Source organism: Sorex araneus, chromosome X, assembly GCF_027595985.1.
Source record: "Sorex araneus isolate mSorAra2 chromosome X, mSorAra2.pri, whole genome shotgun sequence".
NCBI lineage: Eukaryota > Metazoa > Chordata > Mammalia > Eulipotyphla > Soricidae > Sorex > Sorex araneus.
Genome location: NC_073313.1, coordinates 19,923,227 through 19,941,988, shown reverse-complemented (window position 1 = coordinate 19,941,988; position 18,762 = coordinate 19,923,227). Strand labels below are relative to the sequence as shown.

The window sequence follows — 18,762 nt, the reverse complement described above, 5'->3', positions numbered from 1 at the left end:
TAAACCCTGAGCACAGCTGAGTGTGGCCCCAAAATAATGAAAACAAAATAGAAACATTTATTGCTTTTAATAATTGAATAATATTCCCTTATAAGGATAAACCACATCCATTTTTCTGTTGATGGATGTCTGCTTTGTTTTCATTATTTGTTTATTGTGGAAAATGCTAAGACGAACATTGTGGTATGTTTGTTTGATTATAGCTGTCCTAGTGGGCATTAGGGTATCCCACTAGATGTCGAACATCCTTTTTGTGCTTCGTGTGTCTTTGAAAAAATGCTATTCAAATCCTCTGTCCATTTTGTAATTTTGCTATTGTCTTTTTATTATTGAGTAATTTAATTTCTCCATCTATTTTCTGTACTACTCCTTTATCGGGTATATTTTCAAAAGAGGAATTAGTTAATTTCAGTTTGGGGGCCTCATCAAAATGTGCTCATAGGCCACTCCCAGCAGAGCTTCTAAGACCATGTACTTTCAGGGGTGCCAGCTTTTAGGGGTGTCAGAGATCTGACCCAGGCTTCCTGCATGCTAAGCAGGCACTCAAGCCCTGAAAGGAAGCGTTTTAATTAAAAAATTTTTTTGTGATGCCAGTAGTGAAAACCAGAACCTCATACTTGCAAACCGTGTACTCTTCCACTGGGAACAGTCCCATCATACTTAAGATGATTTTTTAAAGGCTTTTGTTTATGGAAGTGGTCGTACATGCTAATGAGAAACTTTTGGAAAAATACAATAAAATGTAAACTCAAAAATATATGGTGCTCTATTTTTTTTTTAATTTTGGGTCACACCTGGCGATGCACAGGGGTTACTCCTGGATCTGCACTCAGGAATTTCTCCTGGCGGTATTCAGGGGACCATATGGGATGCTGGGAATCGAACCCGGGTTGGCCGCATGCAAGGCAAATGCCCTACCCGCTGTGCTATTGCTCCAGCCCCTGTGGTGCTCTATTTTTTGAGGGGCCTCCTCAGGAATGCTGCAGACCATCAGGGATACACATGGTGGTATTCAGGAGACCATGCATTGCTGGGGATTGAACTTGGGACCCAGTGATACCAGGCACGTGCTCCAGTTCATTGTGCTGTCCCTCTCGACCTCAGAAATTTTTTTTCAAATTAAAAGTGTATTCAGTGGAATACTATGCAGCTCTAAGAAAGAACAAAATCAGTTTGCTATGATATGGGTGAAACTAGAGAGTATCATGCTGATTGAAGTTGGTCTGAAGGACAAGGATGGATAAACATGGTAGCAACAAAGGGCCAAAGGCAACATAAGGAGAGAATTGCTCCACAGAACTAAGCTTGGGATGGGAGTTGTTTAGGAGGGGAAGTGGGGACTTGGCAACGGGAGGTGGGGACACTGGATGGGTATGGAACCATCATTAACAGTATTGTAAATCACAAAACCTCCAACTATAAAAGCAAGATAAATAAAGTTTTTTTATTTGTCATAGGTTCACACTATGATGTAATTTTTTTTCTTTGCTTTTTGGGTCACACTCAGAGATGCTCAGAGCTTACTCCTGGTTCTGTACTCAGGAATGACTCCTGGCGGTGCTCGAGGGATTATATGGGATGCTGGGGATTGAACCCGGGTCGGCTGTGTGCAAGGCAACGCCCTCCCGCTGTGCTATTGCTCCGGCCCCTATGATGTAAATTTTAGGGGTACAGTTTTACACCTCAATATGTGTACAAGCTTCACTCCTGTCAAAACTGTCTTTCCCACTATCACATAAATCCCTCTTGCCCTTAGCTTTCAGCCTCTAGGAACCATCATATATTTTACTGTCTCTAAGTTATTTTTGTTGTGTTAATTCATTCGCAAGAAACCATCTAGTGCTAGTAAACTAATCTTTCAATTTCTGCCTTATTTTTCTAAGCATAATCTCAAGTTCAGTCTATGTGGCCAAGGGATGTTGGCCATGGATAGAACCGAGGACCTCACACGTGTAACGCATACACTATACCACTGAAGCATCATCCCTAGCCCTCCACATTCCATCTATTTTAAATAACTGAGGAGTATTCCATTGAGCGCATGTATATCACCGTTTCTTTATCCAATCATCGGGGGATGGGCATCTGGGCGTGTCCCTGGGGTGTGTGCCAGAAATTACACAGAGCTACATGTTCCAGAAGCTCAGTGTACGTATTGGGAAGATTAGATCGACGCAGCCCATGAGGCATCAAGGGCCAGAAACTGAGGGACTGGGGGTCATGTTGAGTATCATGGGTTTAACCCAGTGTCAGTGGGGAGCCTGTGGAAGAATTGGTTCACCTCCAAACAAGCAGGATCTGAGGAGCATTGCAGAGAGCTGTGGGCAAGGAGAGGACTTCCAACAGCTGTCGTCAAGAGTTTCTAGAATCAGAGGCCTCCAGGCCTCGTGATAGCAGGAGCAGAAGTGTCTTTCACACCCGTGTCCCAGCAGTCTGCCAGTGACAGCCGTGGGTTACGCATAGGCCTCGGTCCTTGGTGTTTTCACTAGTAAGAATTTGTTGGCCTGGGACTCAGCAATGCCAGGGGCTCAAGAGCAGCCATCACCTGCCCTTCTTCAGATGCTTCCAGGGGACTGCTTCTGGGATGCCTGTCCTTTGGATCCCAGATGGAGAGCCCCAGTTATGGGAACGCTGGTTTTCTCCCTTTCCCAACTTAACCAAATAATATTTGTTGAAAAACGAGTGTGGAAGCCCTGATTACTACCATTTGTAATTTTAGTTGTGAAAGGTCATCACATAGGGTTTTGTCTTTGCTTTTCACTGCTGTACTACTTTAATATTAATTCTTGAATACTTCAGGTATTATTTTGATTTGTCATTGGTTAGATTAAGGTAAACTAATCCAAGATCCTTATTTTCTCTCATTTTATTAGGAATGGTCAGCATTTCAATTTTTCAACGTTGAATACTCGAGATGATGCTGAGGCCCAAAAGGCTACTCATTATATAAAGCCAAGTTTTAGAAAATTTATTCAGAAATCTGAAGTGGTAAAACTGAAGTTCTAAATTTTTCATCTTTATACATTCCATTCTCACATGTTTGTATGGACAGAGAGTGCTAGAATTTTTCATCATGTTTCTAACTGTTCATTAAGTATGTGTTACATAATATTCTGTTTGGACAGTTATGACAGAAGAAATGGTCTCTCTGCTTTACCAAGGTTTTAATATTTATTGCAGTTCTAGATTTCTTAAGATTTTGAGGGAACAATTTTATTAACATAATTTACACACCTTAATATTTTTATGTTTTGGGTGTACAACTTAAGGATTTTGCGTAGACATACCAAGATTTACAGTGTCACCATAATCTAGTTTTATGACATTTTCACGATCCTAAAAAGAACCTTCATTTCATGCCTGTTTAATCATTCCCTGTTCACACCCTTAGAAAACCCCAAATCTACTGTTTCTAATGAATGACTTTTTCATGGTGCAGTTCACAGGGTGGTGGCTGGCTTTCATCAGAGCAAACAAGTGGTGTCTAGAAAGGTGAAGTCAGACCCTGTTTGTGACTTCATCTTAGAAGTGGCGTCCCATCACATCTGCCATAATTTTTCAGGAACAAATCACTAGGTCTAGCCCATACTCACTCAAAGGGAGAGAAGGCATAGGGACTTGGATACCAACTGGTCAGGATATTGGGAGCCAAGTCAAGAACTCCGTAACCATATCTTCCTTCTACCTCCCAAACGATTCATATTCCTTCTCATGCAAAACACCTGCAAGGTCCAGAAGAATCTCATCCCATTACATGTTTGCTATGCACTCATTTAATTCTATAGACTTAGTATAAATCTAAGATGACAGTAATGGGATGGGATTTTGAAAGGTCACAACTCTTTTAAAATTGGGATGAGAGATAAAGGTGGGGAAGAGAAAGGTTTGTGAGACATACAGACTCCATAGTAAATGGGAGTTGTTAAAAGGTTTTATCAGTATTTATTCTGGGAAAAGAAACTATCTTCAGAATGGGTCCCTTTTTTTCTGTTCCCATCAAAGGATTCAGGTTTTTGTAGTTAGTCTTACTAGCTTTGGCAGGATATCTCCTCAGATCAGTTACCTCAGTGGAAGAAAACTGCTTCATACAATGATAAGAATTTGTTTTTTCTTGGAAGTGAGAATTATTTAACAACTCCTGTTAGTAACAAGTTTGTCTTCTGGATACAAGAATATGTGTTAGATTTATGGCCCATTTAAAAAATTTCACCCACTGTGTTATGAAGGAACAGATCTATTTTTTTATACTTCTCACATTCATGTGTTAAATAACCCTCACAAGCTAGCATGGTTTATATGAGGAAGATACATGTATGTTTCTCTTATTGACCTATATGCTGTTATTATTAGTCCTAGACACTTAAGGCAGGTTTATTTTTCAAATGGAAAGATAAACTTGGAAGTTATTAACCTGTGCTAATAATTTGTTTTTCATACAGAATGTTGTTGCCCAGGAGAGTGACGCTGCTGCTCACAAACCATTTGAAGACAAGGAAAAGAATAAAAATAAATCACGTGCAAAGAGACATCCCAAGGTATTGTGTTATTTTCCTCTCAATTCCAGCTTTGAGTTTATGCCTTGAGTGTAATGTGCTTAAGCACTAGAAAGTTAGAAATGCTTTTGTGATATTTTGAATGGTAGCTATAAGATAGTGTTTCTGAATGTTTACAGTTACCTGTAATCAGTTTAGTTATGATATGTTTCCTCGGGACTTTTCCAATATTTTCTTCAGTGGAACCCTTTTTAAAGTTACCTGGAAATGCACATACATAAAACAGATGCATGTGGGGAAGCAGATGAGGTCCCAGAGCCTCCCCTCCATTTACCTCTCGAGCTCTTTACTGAACTCACAAGTTGACAAAGTATGCCTAAAAACACAACTCTCAGCTGCCTTTGGCTCACCAGAGAAAGATTCAGCTGCAGCACGCATTAGTAAGCATATTTTGCTATGATCTGATTATTTGTACAGCTATTTCTGCTGTGATTGTTTTAACTATTCAGCATATTTGATTATCCAGAATACCTCATTTTCCAAATATGTAAAATAAAGATTAGTCATAACTTCCTCTCCCCGGAAAGAATAGTGTGTGTGTTGTGTTGTGTGTGTGTGCCTGTGTGTGTGTGTGTGTGTGTACTCAGCAGAGTAAAATTAGAATCATTAGCTCATTAGAAGGAAGTTAGTATGCGCAGAAAGGTAATAAAAAGTATCTTGAAACCATAAAGTTTAGCAGCAATTCACTTCTGTTAATACCTGGCTCCTTGACAGTCAGAGTCTGGAGGTGTGGAAAGATTTTTTCCCCACTGGAAGTGGCATGCTTTGTAGACATTACATAGATTGCATTTTTAAATTGGTGGTTCATCTACCTACAGTCATTAAGAATGAGGTTTTCAAAATAGCTATGGTTATAGAATCTATAAACATAGTCTCCTAGCGGGACACATAGTCAACTGAAAATGTGCTATCTGGGGCCAGAGAGATTGTACAGCAGGTTAGGTGCTTATCTTGCAAGCAGTTAGGCTGCACACAGCTAACCCAGGTTTGATCCATGGTATCCCATATGGTTCTCCTTGCCCACCAGGAGCAATTCCTGAACACCAAGTCAGGAGTTATCCCTGAGCACTGCCAGGTGTGGCCCTCAAACAAAAATGAAAAAAATTAAGACAGAAAATGTGCTGTCTGTTTAACTTAGACACAGTGTAGATATGCTTTCATGTTTAGGTGGTACTGACATCTGTGCTGCTCTTCTCATTGGTCAGACGTAGTTGATGGTAGTATTTTTCTAAGATTATTACAGGTCATTTTCCTATCACCATTTTTCCTTAAAGGAAAGTATCAGTTTTTAATTCTTTTTCAAAATGTATGCCATAACATTTCCTCTATTAATCATTTAAAGCTGTATTCTAAGATACTATTTAGAAGTTGACAGTTCTTTTTTATGAGATTACATCCTCCAAAGAAGTGCTCCAGGAATCCGGGGACCACTCACAGTGACACCTGGCCTGCCAGTGCGCAGGGGACCCTGTGTTTCTAGGACCTTTGCCTGCAGGACATGTGCTCCAGTCCCTTGGCTATCTCCCCCATCCCACAATTCTTCATAGTAAATCGTTCTAAGAAAGGATTCTTTTTCATTAGTGTTTACTTCTTCCCTGAATTTTATTAATCCATGGCCAGAGAGTAATCACCTTATTAAATACATAAAAATGGACAATTTAAATACCATTATTAGCTCTGATGTGTTATAATTCTTTTTATTTAAAGTTTTTTGCAGCTTTAATATAATTGCAAAATAGGCCTGGCATAAATACACTTGTTTACAAATGTATTCTGCTTTGTGAGTCATGATGTGAAATAGTTGTGCATAGAGGAGTCTAAATATTAATTTTTATAATTATGTTGCAATGTACCATTTGTATAGCTCCTAAGTGAGAAACACAGATATTGTCCTCTGGTGTTTAATTTTAGTATTTGACAGTGTGCAGGCTAGGAAATGCTCTTAAAAAATAGTATAGCGCTTTACCATTTTTTTTCTTCTGGGTCGTACCCAGCGATGCACAGGGCTCTGGCTCTGCACTTAGGAATTACTCCTGGCGGTGCTCGGGTGACCATACGGGATGCTGGGAATCGGACCTGGGTCGGCCGCCTGCAAGGCAAATGCCCTACCCTCTGTGCTATAGCTCTAGCCCCTAGCTCTTTATCTTAAAATGTTTACAGTAAGGGGATTTTTGTGGTCTTTACTAGTCTTTCTTTCAAAATTGGCTCAAGGTACTGACAGGAATAAGCTTAAGAGAGTTTTTGATTTTTTTTGGTGGAGAAGGCTTTCCCAGTGGTGCTTACCGCTTGAGTCCTGGGACTTCTCTGGCAAGACTCAGTGGTGCCGAGGGCCCCTGGGGCCACACCGAGCAGTTCTTGGGCAGAGTGTAATGGTTCCAGGAATGAACTCATGGCTTCATGCACCTAAGGAGTCCTCTCTGGCGGCACTTTTTTTTTTCTTTTGGGTCACATCCAGCGATGCTCAGGGGTTACTCCTGGCTCTGCACTCTGGAATTACCCCTGGCTATGCTTGGAGGACCATATGGGACGCCAGGGATTGAACCCAGGTTGGCTGCGTCGAAGGCAAATGCCCTACACGCTGTACTATCGCTCTGCTCCCCCTCCCCTTTTTTTTTTCTCTCTGGCACTTTGAGCTATTGCACTTACCCAAGTTTTTAATTCTTCCGTTTTATTTTTGGGCCATACCCTGTGGTGCTCAGGGCTTACTCTTGGCTCTGCACTCAGAGGTCGCTCCTGGCAGGGTTCAGAGGACCATATGAGGTGCCACAAAGCAAACTGTGTGCAAGGCAAGTGCCTTAACCCTTTGTTTTTTCTGTCTGGCCCTAATTTTTGAATTTGAAACAGAGGCTGATACTTGATGTATTCCCCCTGGAATTTGACATTATGGGATTTGATGTATTTTACTATGACTCAGAAGGATAATTGTAGCTCATTCGAAGTTTTGAAAGTCGTGTTTTATTATTAGCAAGGCAATTTTAAGAATTTTAAAGTTTCTTATTTAACAGTTAAATTTTTTGTATTGTGTTCTTGAAACTACTGTTAGAGAGCCGGAGAGAAAGTCCAGAGGAGTGGAATGTGTGCTTTGCATGCTGAGACCTTGTTCGATTCCTGCTGCTGCCACGTTGCTTGACTGCTCCAGCACTGCTGGGAAGCCTCTAGAAACAGATTTGTTTGTTTTTGATTTGGGGCCATACCCAGCAATGCTCAGGAGTTACTTCTGGCTCTGCACTCAGGAATTTCTCCTGGTAGTGCTTGGGGAAATCAAAATGCATGCTGGGAATCAAACCCAGGTCAGCCGCATGCCAGGCCAGTGCCCTACTCACTGTACTCTCTCTGTGGCCCCTATAAAAATCTCTGATATGAAACAAGCTAGGAAGTTAATTTAAAGAAACTGTACTCTGGTGTTGACGTTAATCTCTTCCCTTTGAATAGCTATAGTGCCTAGAATCCAGCAGCTCCAAATACTAGATATTTTCCCATTTCCTTTTCCATTTTTTATGCAGTAGTTTTGGAGGGTATAGTTTTAACATTTACTTTTTCCTTTACAGACCAACTTTAGAGGTCGCAGGTTCCAGCCCCATTTTAAATCAAACCTAGTGCAGAAGAGTCTGTACATTCAGGCTAAATATCAGCGCTTACGGTTCGCTGGTCCAAGGGGATTTATGACTAATAAATTCAGACAGAGATTACTGAGGAATAAAAAGGTTAGTTTGATTCTGATTGTTTAAAAAGTTGAGTGACTTTTGAATTTCAGATAGACTCTGCTTAGATAAATCGGGGTTTAAGTTTTTTGTGTGTGTGATGTGGAGGATTGAACCCTTTAATTTAATTTTAACTTAAGAAAGAACCCACATTTAAAAAATGTTCTCATTGTATTATAATTGTAGAAAATGTCATTAACAACTTTCAATACTTTTTCATCTTAAGATGATTTTAGTTATTAATCCTCATTTACACTGAATATGCCAGAAGTCTGACAATTTTTGTGTGTGGTGCCGGGTATCAAACCCATACAAGAACTTTTTGCTCTAGATTTTGTTGTATGAGTTCATTTGAAATGGAAATTCAAGTCGACTTTTCATCAACAAAATTTAGCCTTGTACAGTGAATTGTCTTAAGTGCAAGCTATTAAAAAAGGAAGCAAATTGCAAAATCCGTGAACTCTTCATATAGGCACTTGGTTATAATTGTGATAAGATATAGATAACACAAAATTTGCCATTATAACATACATAGGAATATATGTCAGTGATGTGCAACTATCATTACTATAAGGTACTTCTTTTTATTTTATTTTTTTGTTTTTTTTTTTGGTCACATCCAGCGATGCTCAGGGGTTACTCCTGGCTCTGCACTCAGGAATCACTCCTGTTGGGGCTTGGGGGACCATATGGGATGACAGGGATCAAACCTGAGTCAGCCATGTGCAAGGCAAATGCCCTACCCACTGCTAGTTAAAATTTCTTGATATCATGAATTTCATACCATTTAGATTAAGTAAGGATTTTTGATTACTTGAGGTGCCCTGAAGTGTCTCGAGCCTCAAAGTCTAGTCCACCCCAGGGAGGCTTCTCTTGATCCTTCATTCTCTTGCCATATTGAAATGTCTACACTGATGAGCTGAGGCTTGCAGGTCTGGTGATGCTCTTGTGTGGGCACCAGGGGATGTGTTTCCTGTGGCTGGTACCAGACAGCCTACGGGGAGCACGGGGAGATGCTCACTCTGCCCCTGATACACCTGCTTGTCCACTTGCCCAGAAACTGTTGTGTTTCGCCCCAAAATGGACTAGCTCCCCAGCTGTAAAAAACTAAGGTACGCCAAGGAGCGTGTGCACTCGCAGGCTCTCCGGGCGGCTCTGTCTCACCACCCGTGTTCGGTGCTCTGGAACCGCAGTGTGTGGACTGGATCAGGACGGCCGGTGGTCAAGGACAGGCGAAGGAAGAACGAGGACCAAGCTGGTTGCTGATTAGTTGCCGTTTATTCAATCTTCCATCTTTCTCATCTCCCACACTCCCAGCTCCGGCCTCTCTGCATCTACTCCAGCCTCTCTCCATCTCTCTCCTCCCTTTTTCCTTTCTCTTGCCCCTAGGTTACAAACCTCCAGGTAGCAAAATCAACATAATAAAGCCCTTCCTGAGGGCTGTCAGGTTTAAAGGAAACACAGCCTAGGGGCATTCCAAAGCCCTTCCTGACTGCCAGTAGGCAAAATACCTCTTAAGGGTTTTTTCTCCTCTCCCCATTGCAAACACTCATTAACATCTTAATACTAGTTATTTTTGCATGGACATAGCAAGAGATACATCGAGGTTTGCAAGGCAGCTCTCCTGTTGCCACAGACTCAGACCACAGCACTCAGGCCAGATTAATCATTCCTCACCCTAACAGGGTCCAAATCTAGTTTGGATCATGACAACATTTGTCCATGATCAAGCTCTTAACTTATAGTTAAGAATTAGGCACTTTGGCCAGGCCCATCTCGATGCCAGGGTAGCACACAACTCACCGCTTGCCATGGGTCCGTCTCGTCCCTCGTCGGGACCCTGCTTTTGGGGGTGCTAGGAAGTAAGGGCAGCTGAGGCTTAGGTGGAGAGAACAGATGCCTAGGAGGAAAATATCATGTAGAGTCAAATGACTCCCAGGTTACAAAAGCATAACATTTGCTAAGTCTTCCTGTGCGCATACAAAAAGGGCATGGCTCTGAATAAACTATGCAAAGGACTCAAGGAGAAGAGAAAAACAATATTTACAAGTCAACAGAACACTAAGAAAGAAGTTACAAAAAAACAAAGAGGAATGGGAGCACTGTAGTGGGAGTAACCCAATAAACCTAAACTACCTGAGGCTATGTTATCCTACACCCAGCTACCTACAAAACAGTAAGGTTCTGAAGCAATATTAGGGATGTTCAGAGCTGGAATTCTCCCTTCCCATTCGTCCTGCTTATGGCATAATAATCCCTTTCCGGCACCTAGGTTTCTTTTCACTGTGTGCTCTCCTCTTGAGCTCTCTGCTTCCACTGGAAAGGTCAGGTGAGAAGGATGTCTGTTGTCACCTGGAAGGGGCTCCTTTGTAGCCAGCTGTCCTTCACAGGAAAGTTGGCAGAGTTGCGTGAGGGTCTGGCCAGGAACTGAGGAAGGATTCCCGAAGCTGCTGCTGGGCACGTTGCCCCTGAAAGCCCGCTCGCAGTTGTGTGTGTGATTAGGAGGGTCCTGGGCATGGTACTCCCCTGCCCATCCGCCTGGGGCCCAAACAGCGGGACTCATGGCGTGCAGGGTTGAGTTCACCAAGGGGAGGGAATAGGGAGCAGCCCAGTACCTACCTGCTGTGTCTCCAGAGCTGCTTCTAGTGTACTGGGGTGCATAAGACGTGTTCTCGGGGGGCATTGTCATCTGCAAACACTGGTGACCCAGCGCCTCCACTAAACTGCCTTCTTCTTGGACTTCTCTATCTTATTTGGTGCATTCTTGTTTCCCAGGCACCCTTATAAATATGTCAGCACCCTCTAGCATTTTCTTCTTTATTCCTCCCATATTCCTCCCGCCTTCCTTGATTTCCCTCACCCTTTCCCAGGGTTTCCATTCTCACTTCTGCTCATGTCTCCAGCCATAACCCCGCTAGAGCTCTCGAACTGCAGTTGTCTGGAGACAAGCTCTTGCCGTAGCTATTGCCAAGGTACCTCAGAGTCCATTCAGAGTCAGATGTGAGAGCCAGAGACGTGGCTCAGTATATCACACTTGCAAGGAACTGGAGGGATAATACAGGTCCAGCTCTGTACAGATAGTACAGTAATTTCTTACCCTTGGCTAAGGCTTGACTTGCACGTGGCTGACCCCAGTTCCAGTGCTGCCCATGGTTCCCTGAGTAGCCCCGGAACATTACTGGCGTGACCCAAACCCCCATTCCTCAAAAAAGTATTCAGAATCAAACTTCCACGTGCCTGGTGGACCCATAGACGCATGGCACTAAGTAACAGAAACCAGTCACAAAATCTTTTGATTTTTATCCATATGGAATGTTCAGAATAGGCCATGCCAGAAACCAAAAGAGCATTGTGGTTGTAAGAGTCTGAGTGGTTGGGAAAATGGGGAGTAATTATTACTGCCCATTGGGCAGAGGCTTTGTTTATGGGGTGAGAAAAATATTTTAAATCTGATTGTGGTAACTGATGGTTGCACAAGTCTGTGGATATATTGTTGCTTAAATTACACACTATAAACGAATTGTGAATCTGAAGTATATACTGTTCAAATGAAAAATTTGTTCGATCCCCGGCACTGCAAAAATTCATATATATATATATGTGTGTGTATATATATGTATATATATATACACATATATTTATTCTCCCCAGACCACTGGCTCCTCCTCAAGACTGTTAGAGGTGGCTAGCTGAGTTTGAAACTTGTCCTACCAGTTGTAGTTAATTGTACTTCTAATTTCACCCATTCCAAGACTTCTTAGTTGCCATCATTCATCCATTACTTCATTCAGTCCACTCATTTTTATTGGCTGCATACTATTTCACATTATTTCAAATTTGTTGTGCTTACATATCCTATGATTTTGAGTATTTATTTATCTCCTTACACAGTTGTAGGTTGTTTTCTAATATTTATTGCCCTAAATTTTAAGATATAATTCGTGGCATACGATAAATCCTGGGAATCTTAAGTAAATCTGTTACATCATTCTTTTAAATATCTTCAGTGAAGCCTGCACACCACAGAAATTTGATCATTGATATCCATTGTTTAAAAATATGCAAACAAATTCTTTTAATAGAACTCGTAAATTACGTCAGTTGCTTTTGTGCCCTGAGTTTGTATTTTATACCATTTCCCTTTTAGACTTTTTTCCTTGGAAGTCTTTTATTGATCCCCAAATCAAATTTAACACACCATTTTAATAGGTTTCTGGGAAAGTTAGGTGTTAAATATTTCCTCTGGGTTGAGTTAGCATTTGAGTTGGTCAAAATAGCATAACTTTAATATAGATTGTGTTAAGTGTTGGTTAAACAAATTTTTAATTGTTCTTTAATAGATAAATAAATTTTATTTTTATTGAAAATGTATTTTTTTCAATTGGGTAATGTATTTATAGATAACTAGTACTTGTTGCTAGTTGTGAAACTCAGTGTCTTAATATCCATTCTATTTTTTCTTTCTATAGATATTAAGCTCTGAAAAGCATTCTTTTGTGTTACATAGATGGGACTGAAAGGACTTTTATTATAGCAATGCCATTTGTCCTTTGGATTCAGCTGAATTTTAGGCCAGAAAAATCTATTAGTGACCCATCATCAAAAATATTTTGAATGTTATATCACCAGCAGCTTAATTTTATGCTCCTTCAATTTGATTAAACAAAAGCAGAGAAATGGAAACCATCGGACTTGCAGAAACTAGCTGCCAGGCTTAGTTCTTTATTTGGCACAACAAAGTAGTCCCAGTTGCCTCTTGAGAAGGTTTTCAGGTAGTACAAAGCGCTAACATTCAGGATAAGTAGGTGGCTACTGTGCAAAATGGGAGGTGGGGAACTGCCTGGCAATTGTGAAGGCATGTTCATTTTGAGAATTGAACACTGAAAATTTGAAGATATGGAATGGACTTCCCTCTACACTGTCTGTACTACTCAGCTCCTTGAAAGTCTTAACCACGTCTCTTGCCCACTTGTAAATAGCTACTGTTTATCATTATTTTTGATAACTTCGCTGAGCACCTTGACATTTTGGAGCCTGCCATAGGGTTCCATTTATTCACTAACACTCACCAGACATACACACAAAAGGGCCTATGCACACAGCCACACTACTACTCCACATTGCCAATCTTATTACCCATTGTCAGTCTGATAACAGATTATAGTCTCATTTGCCTTTCTTTCACTGTCATCCCGTTGCTCATTGATCTCAAGTGGGCACCAGTAACGTCTCCACTGTGAGGCTTCTTGTTACTGTTTTTGGCATATTGAATACACCACGGGTAGTTTGCCAGGCTCTGCCGTGGGGGCGAGATACTCTTGGTAGCTTGCCAGGCTCTCTGAGAGGGGGCGAGGAATCGAACCTGGGCCGGCCGTGTGCAAGGCAAACACCCTACCCGCTGTGCTATCGCTCCAGCCCATTGTTCTGTTGATTATTAATGGCATCAACAGAACAAGAAGTCATTACAGAACTTGTTCATGATTCTGTCAACTGTGGCCTATCTGGTTCTAGATTTCTTGTTCTGCATGAGCCTATAAAAGTTCCTTTAAACCATTAAAAGTTTTTTTATGGTTAAGTTTTTTACATAAATATTCAATTTATTTTCATGATACAATATGAAGTCAGGATCTAACTTAATATTTATTTTTTACTTTGGGCCACACCTGGCAGTGCCTGGAGGTCACTCCCAGCAGTACTGGGGGTCCATGTGGTGCCAGGGAAACCTGGGGCTCCTGCATTTGCTCTAACTCTTTGAGCTCTCTATCTCCCGGGCCTCCAGAACCTAGTTTTTCCCAATGGATAATCAGTTTTTCTAACACTGTTTATTGAACCATTTGTCATTTCCCCACTGATTAAAAAACTGTGATTATTTCATACTGATGCATACTGATGCTTATGCATTCCTGGCTCTGGTGTGAGGGCTTGGGGAGCCTTTTACTGGTTTTCATGCATCTATTATGCTTATTCTGTCTCTTCTCTGCTGGCAGTTATTGCCTTTCAGCATAGATTCAATCATACTGCTCCTGACCAGACACCTCCAAAGGATTCTTTTTTTTTTTTTTTTTTTTTTGCTTTTTGGGTCACACCCAGCGATGCTCAGGGGTTACTCCTGGCTTTGCACTCAGGAACTACTCCTGGCGGTGCTTGGGGGACCATATGGGATGCCGGGGATCGAACCCGGGTCGGCCGCGTGCAAGGCAAACGCCCTACCCGCTGTGCTATCGCTCCGGCCCCCAAAGGATTCTTTTGCTTATGAAAAGCAAACCAGACTTGTTGACCAGATCCAGCTACCCACATTTACCCCATGGGCTGTCTGCTTTTTGGAAGCAAAACATGTTTTCATGTATTTGTGCCTTTATTTCCAATGTTTTCTTGGCTGTAAACAGTCCCCTGGTTGTCATTATTTTTTCCTTTCAAGATCCACTGTAAAGCCTTATGAAATTTTCCTCTTTAGTTATAGCTTCATTGGATGTTGCTATTTGTATTTTTTATTTCACCAAGGAGATAATCACCTTCTTGAGAACGAAGGACATTTCATTAGTCTTCGTATTATTCTCCCTGATTACCTTTCGTATAGTTTGTAGCAGGTGCTTGTTGAAGGAAATCAAACCTAATCATATGGATTCGAGACACACACTCATACACAGGCAACTATAGTTCCTAAAAGTTGGTGAACATCACACATTGCTGGAAGGGTCCTCCGGAAAATGCTGCACTTGATGGCTCTCTCAGAAGACGGAACTCAGCACGTGATGGCTCTCAGGGCCCTTGGCGGGTCACAGCAGAGGCTATGCAGTGCTATCAGCAAACAAATTGGTGCCCAGGGCACATTCTGGATCTCGATGCCAGTTTCCAAGCTTCCTCTCCCTGAGATTCATGCAGGATGGAATTGATACACCAGCCACGACTGTGACAACACCTGGGAAAGGGTGCCAACGAAAAAGCACATTAGATGCTTTTTGTTGATAGTGGGAACATTTTGAAATTTGCAGTTCCCAGATGTCAGCCAAACAGCCTTGTGGGCAGGCCTTTTAAAGGATAGCTGTCAACCAGACCTGCTAGATTAGATCTCTCCTACATAACCACATTTATAAAAACAGCTGTAAGGATCATACCCTGAGGGAGCCATCAGGGATTGAACCCAAGACCTCACAGGTGCAACTCAGGCACTCTCCTCTGCCACACGAGCCCCAGCCCCACAGCCCCATGCTAAGAGAGATTAATTTCATAGATGGTGATGCCAGAAAGAGAGGACAAGGGAGGAATAGTCAGGTACTGTCTGCTAAGTACTTTGATTTCTACCTCATGGAACATGGAGGTTGTAAGCTCAGTCATGGAGAACAAGCCCTAAAAGGACTGCAGCCACAGACCCATGTTTGGCAGGACACTGGGCTGAATAGAGAGAGAGGTGTGCAGATCATAGAGGCTTGAATGCTGGGTATTAAGGCTGTGATGGGAGAAGATGTCTTCTAAATCCAAGAAGGAAAAAGTGGCACTTGATCGCTTGGTGAGTGCTCCTTCGGGGAACAGATGGACACAGGTCCGAGTGAGGTGGTAGCTCATTTCTCTAATTCAGCATTCTGCTTAAAATAGGCTCTCAAAGAATTAGAAGAGGAATAGTACAGCAGGTGGGGCGTTTGCCTTGCATGCGGCCAACCCAGGTTTGGTTCCTGGCAACCCATATGGTGCCCCAAGCCCCACCAGGAGTGATTCCTGAGTATAGAGCCAGGAGTAAGCCTTGAGCACCACCGGGTGTGACCTTGAAGACCAAAAATAAAATTTATTTGAACACCATTGTATATGACTTCATATGATAAGTAACAAAGTAGGTTCTTATGAAGTCTGCCTCAGTTTATAAAAGAATGATGTTGATGAAAGTACATACGCATGTATTTTGAATATTTCACTAGCCAAAATAAAATTTTCTACCTACTTGATTTTTTTTTCAAAATTATGTTTCCATATTAATAAAACTGCTGAAAATAAAACAACTCTTACATTTCTTTCAGTTTTAGTAATATAAGGTCCTAGTAAAAGGTAAGGATGTTAATAAGCTTTCTAACGTCCTTAAAACGTCACTTTACCATTTTGTTCTTTTACTATTTGCATGGTTTTATGTCCAGTTTGTGGTTGGTAATTGAGTATTTTGCATAGCATCACAGCACAGAACCCATAATCATTGCCATCTAGTCATAGTCTTCATGTTTCTGTGAGTTCTTGAGTTCTTTTTCCCATTTTGAAGCTTTCCATCTTTTTTTGTTGTTAGGTAACCCACTCAAAAGCAAGAAAGCTCTCCTTAACTTTCTTTGCTATCATGAGCCATGCTGGAAAAGTCCTTCTAGTTAAAGGACTTTAACTGTTATCCAGTTAAAGATAACATGTGATGACAAAAATAAAGAAACTAATTTGAGGTCATGCTTCTGTCCCATCTGGCTTCATACTAGAGGGGCCAAGGTTTAAGAGTCATGGATTTTTTTGGTGGGGGGAAGGGGCTAGGAATGTCACCCAAGAAATTTTCATAAATAGCAGAATGTCATTTTTATCAACTTACTAAGATCCATATAGAGAGCCTTATATATCTGTATATATAATTTTTTTGTCCTGCTAACTTACTCGATATCCTTTGATGTGTTGTTTTTTCTTTTAATCTTTGATGTTCCACATTGTATATGGATCTTGGGTGTAAGTAAAACTATACACATGAAAATATTTGGAAAATTGTTGTGTGAACAAAACTGCAGTCTGTTATAACTGGCATTTCTTTTGAAGTTGGTTTTTCTCTTGTTTTCTCTCAATAGGAAAGGAAAAACAATGCCTCAGAAAAATGATGTGGAATTGTTACCGGTGGAAGAGACACTACGGGCGGGTATTTGGGAGCAGTTCTTTTTGTCAGGAGTTAGAATTTACATCAGAGCACTATTGCTCTAACTCTCTCGAAAACTTAAATTTTTCCGTAGTCAATGCTGCAACTTTAAAAACCTTAACAGTTGTAAAATTGTGGTATTCAATTTAAAAGTTGTATTAACTGCAGTGTCTTTTGCAAACCATCTCAAAAGGGCGTTATTTGTTGCTGCATTTTTCTCTGAGCATGGTTTCATAGAGAAAATTGAGTTTTTCCAGACGTTTATATGTTGAAAGTTTTGCATATGTAATGAAACAAAAATAAAAGTATCTGAATTGTATAGTGTCTGTACATGAAAGAACTTTATACAGTGGCCTTACGATAGAAAATTTTATACCAAGTTTTTTCTTTATCTGATGACGTTTTGGCTTATAACTTTGACGTTTTCTTACGTTTCTGAAGGTCAAGGCCTATATGATTCATACACTTCGTATTGTAAGAAGGTAAACGAAAGGTGCTTTAAAATTCCATCAGATAGTTGTGAGTGTACTGAAGTCTTAGTAATTGGTTCGTTCAGGTTTTTCCACAACAATTTGCTCTTTTCCAGTTTCAAAAGGCTAGTATGAAAAATAAAATGTAGATTTTGTAATCTGTATTCCATCTTCCTTTCCCTCAGGGCAAGCTTGTGCATATCGTATTTTTAAAGGCTTTTTAAAATGGACAAACAAAAATTGCGTTTGGAAATTGTACTTTACTACTACAGCATCACACATTTTGCAAGCAAATATTACAGCAGGTTTTTCAGCTTGGTTGATATGCATTGACCTACTTTGTGTAAGATAGAGATGATTGGACTTCAAATGAACTTTTAAGTTCTAATATCTTATTTCTCTGTTTTCTGTGTTCTGCTTATGTATGCGTTCACAATTACATTTTTGTGAATTGTTCGTTTGTATTAAAATGTTGTTCTTTCTGCTTGAAGAAATTGGTCAGTTTGTGAGAACATTATTTCAATATTCATATGATAGCCCTGGTTGGCCTTGTTGATGTCTGAAATACAAAGACAGAACTTTCTAAATCAACATCTGACAAGAACCTGAGTTTTCATGAAAAGATTATGAGAAATCTTTCTATAAATTTTTCATTTTATATTTTATACACATATTTACTTTTAATTTTGCTATAATTGTATTGTAAATATTATATTAGGGCCGGAGCAATAGTATAATGGGTAGGGTGATTGCCTTGTATGCTGCCTACCCAAGTTCAATCCCTAGCACCTTATATGATTCCCTGAGCCCACTAGGAGTGAGCCCTGAGTACTACTGGGTGTGGCACCAAAACTGAATAATAATAATTTAATTTTTTAAATATGTAGATAACATGAACCCCAATTTACCCAGTTTTGTATTCCTAGATAGTATTTAAAAAAAATGAAATGAGATAATTCTTAGAAGAAGCAGTAAGTGAAGCTAAATCAGAAATTGTTCATTGGGGCTGGGACGATAGCACAGTGGGTAGGGCATTTGCCTTGCACGCAGCCAACCCAGGTTCGATTCCCAGCATCCCATGTGGTCCCCTGAGCACCGCCAGGAGTAATTCCTGAGTGCAGAGCCAGGTGTGACACCCCCCCCCAAAAAAAAAGAAAACTTCATTAATCTAAGAC

The 18,762-nt window shown here is 40.8% G+C and overlaps 1 protein-coding gene across 6 annotated transcripts in view; it reads left to right on the top strand.

Moving 5' to 3' along the window:
* The window catches only part of BCLAF3 (BCLAF1 and THRAP3 family member 3), a 54,201-nt gene extending 36,120 nt beyond the window's left edge, over positions 1 to 18,081 (top strand). For 2 of the 6 annotated variants that reach the window (XM_055122233.1, XM_055122234.1), the window contains exons 9-12: positions 2,874 to 2,988; positions 4,440 to 4,535; positions 8,102 to 8,257; positions 17,053 to 18,081. In XM_055122233.1, coding sequence (XP_054978208.1) covers positions 2,874 to 2,988; positions 4,440 to 4,535; positions 8,102 to 8,257; positions 17,053 to 17,082 — 397 coding nt within the window. In that variant the 3' untranslated portion in view covers positions 17,083 to 18,081. Of the gene's footprint in view, positions 1 to 2,873; positions 2,989 to 4,439; positions 4,536 to 8,101; positions 8,259 to 17,052 lie in introns of those variants that run through there. The other 4 variants (XR_008627351.1, XM_055122235.1, XM_055122236.1 and 1 more) reach the window with 4 other exon arrangements.
* The last annotated feature ends 681 nt before the right edge of the window (positions 18,082 to 18,762 follow it).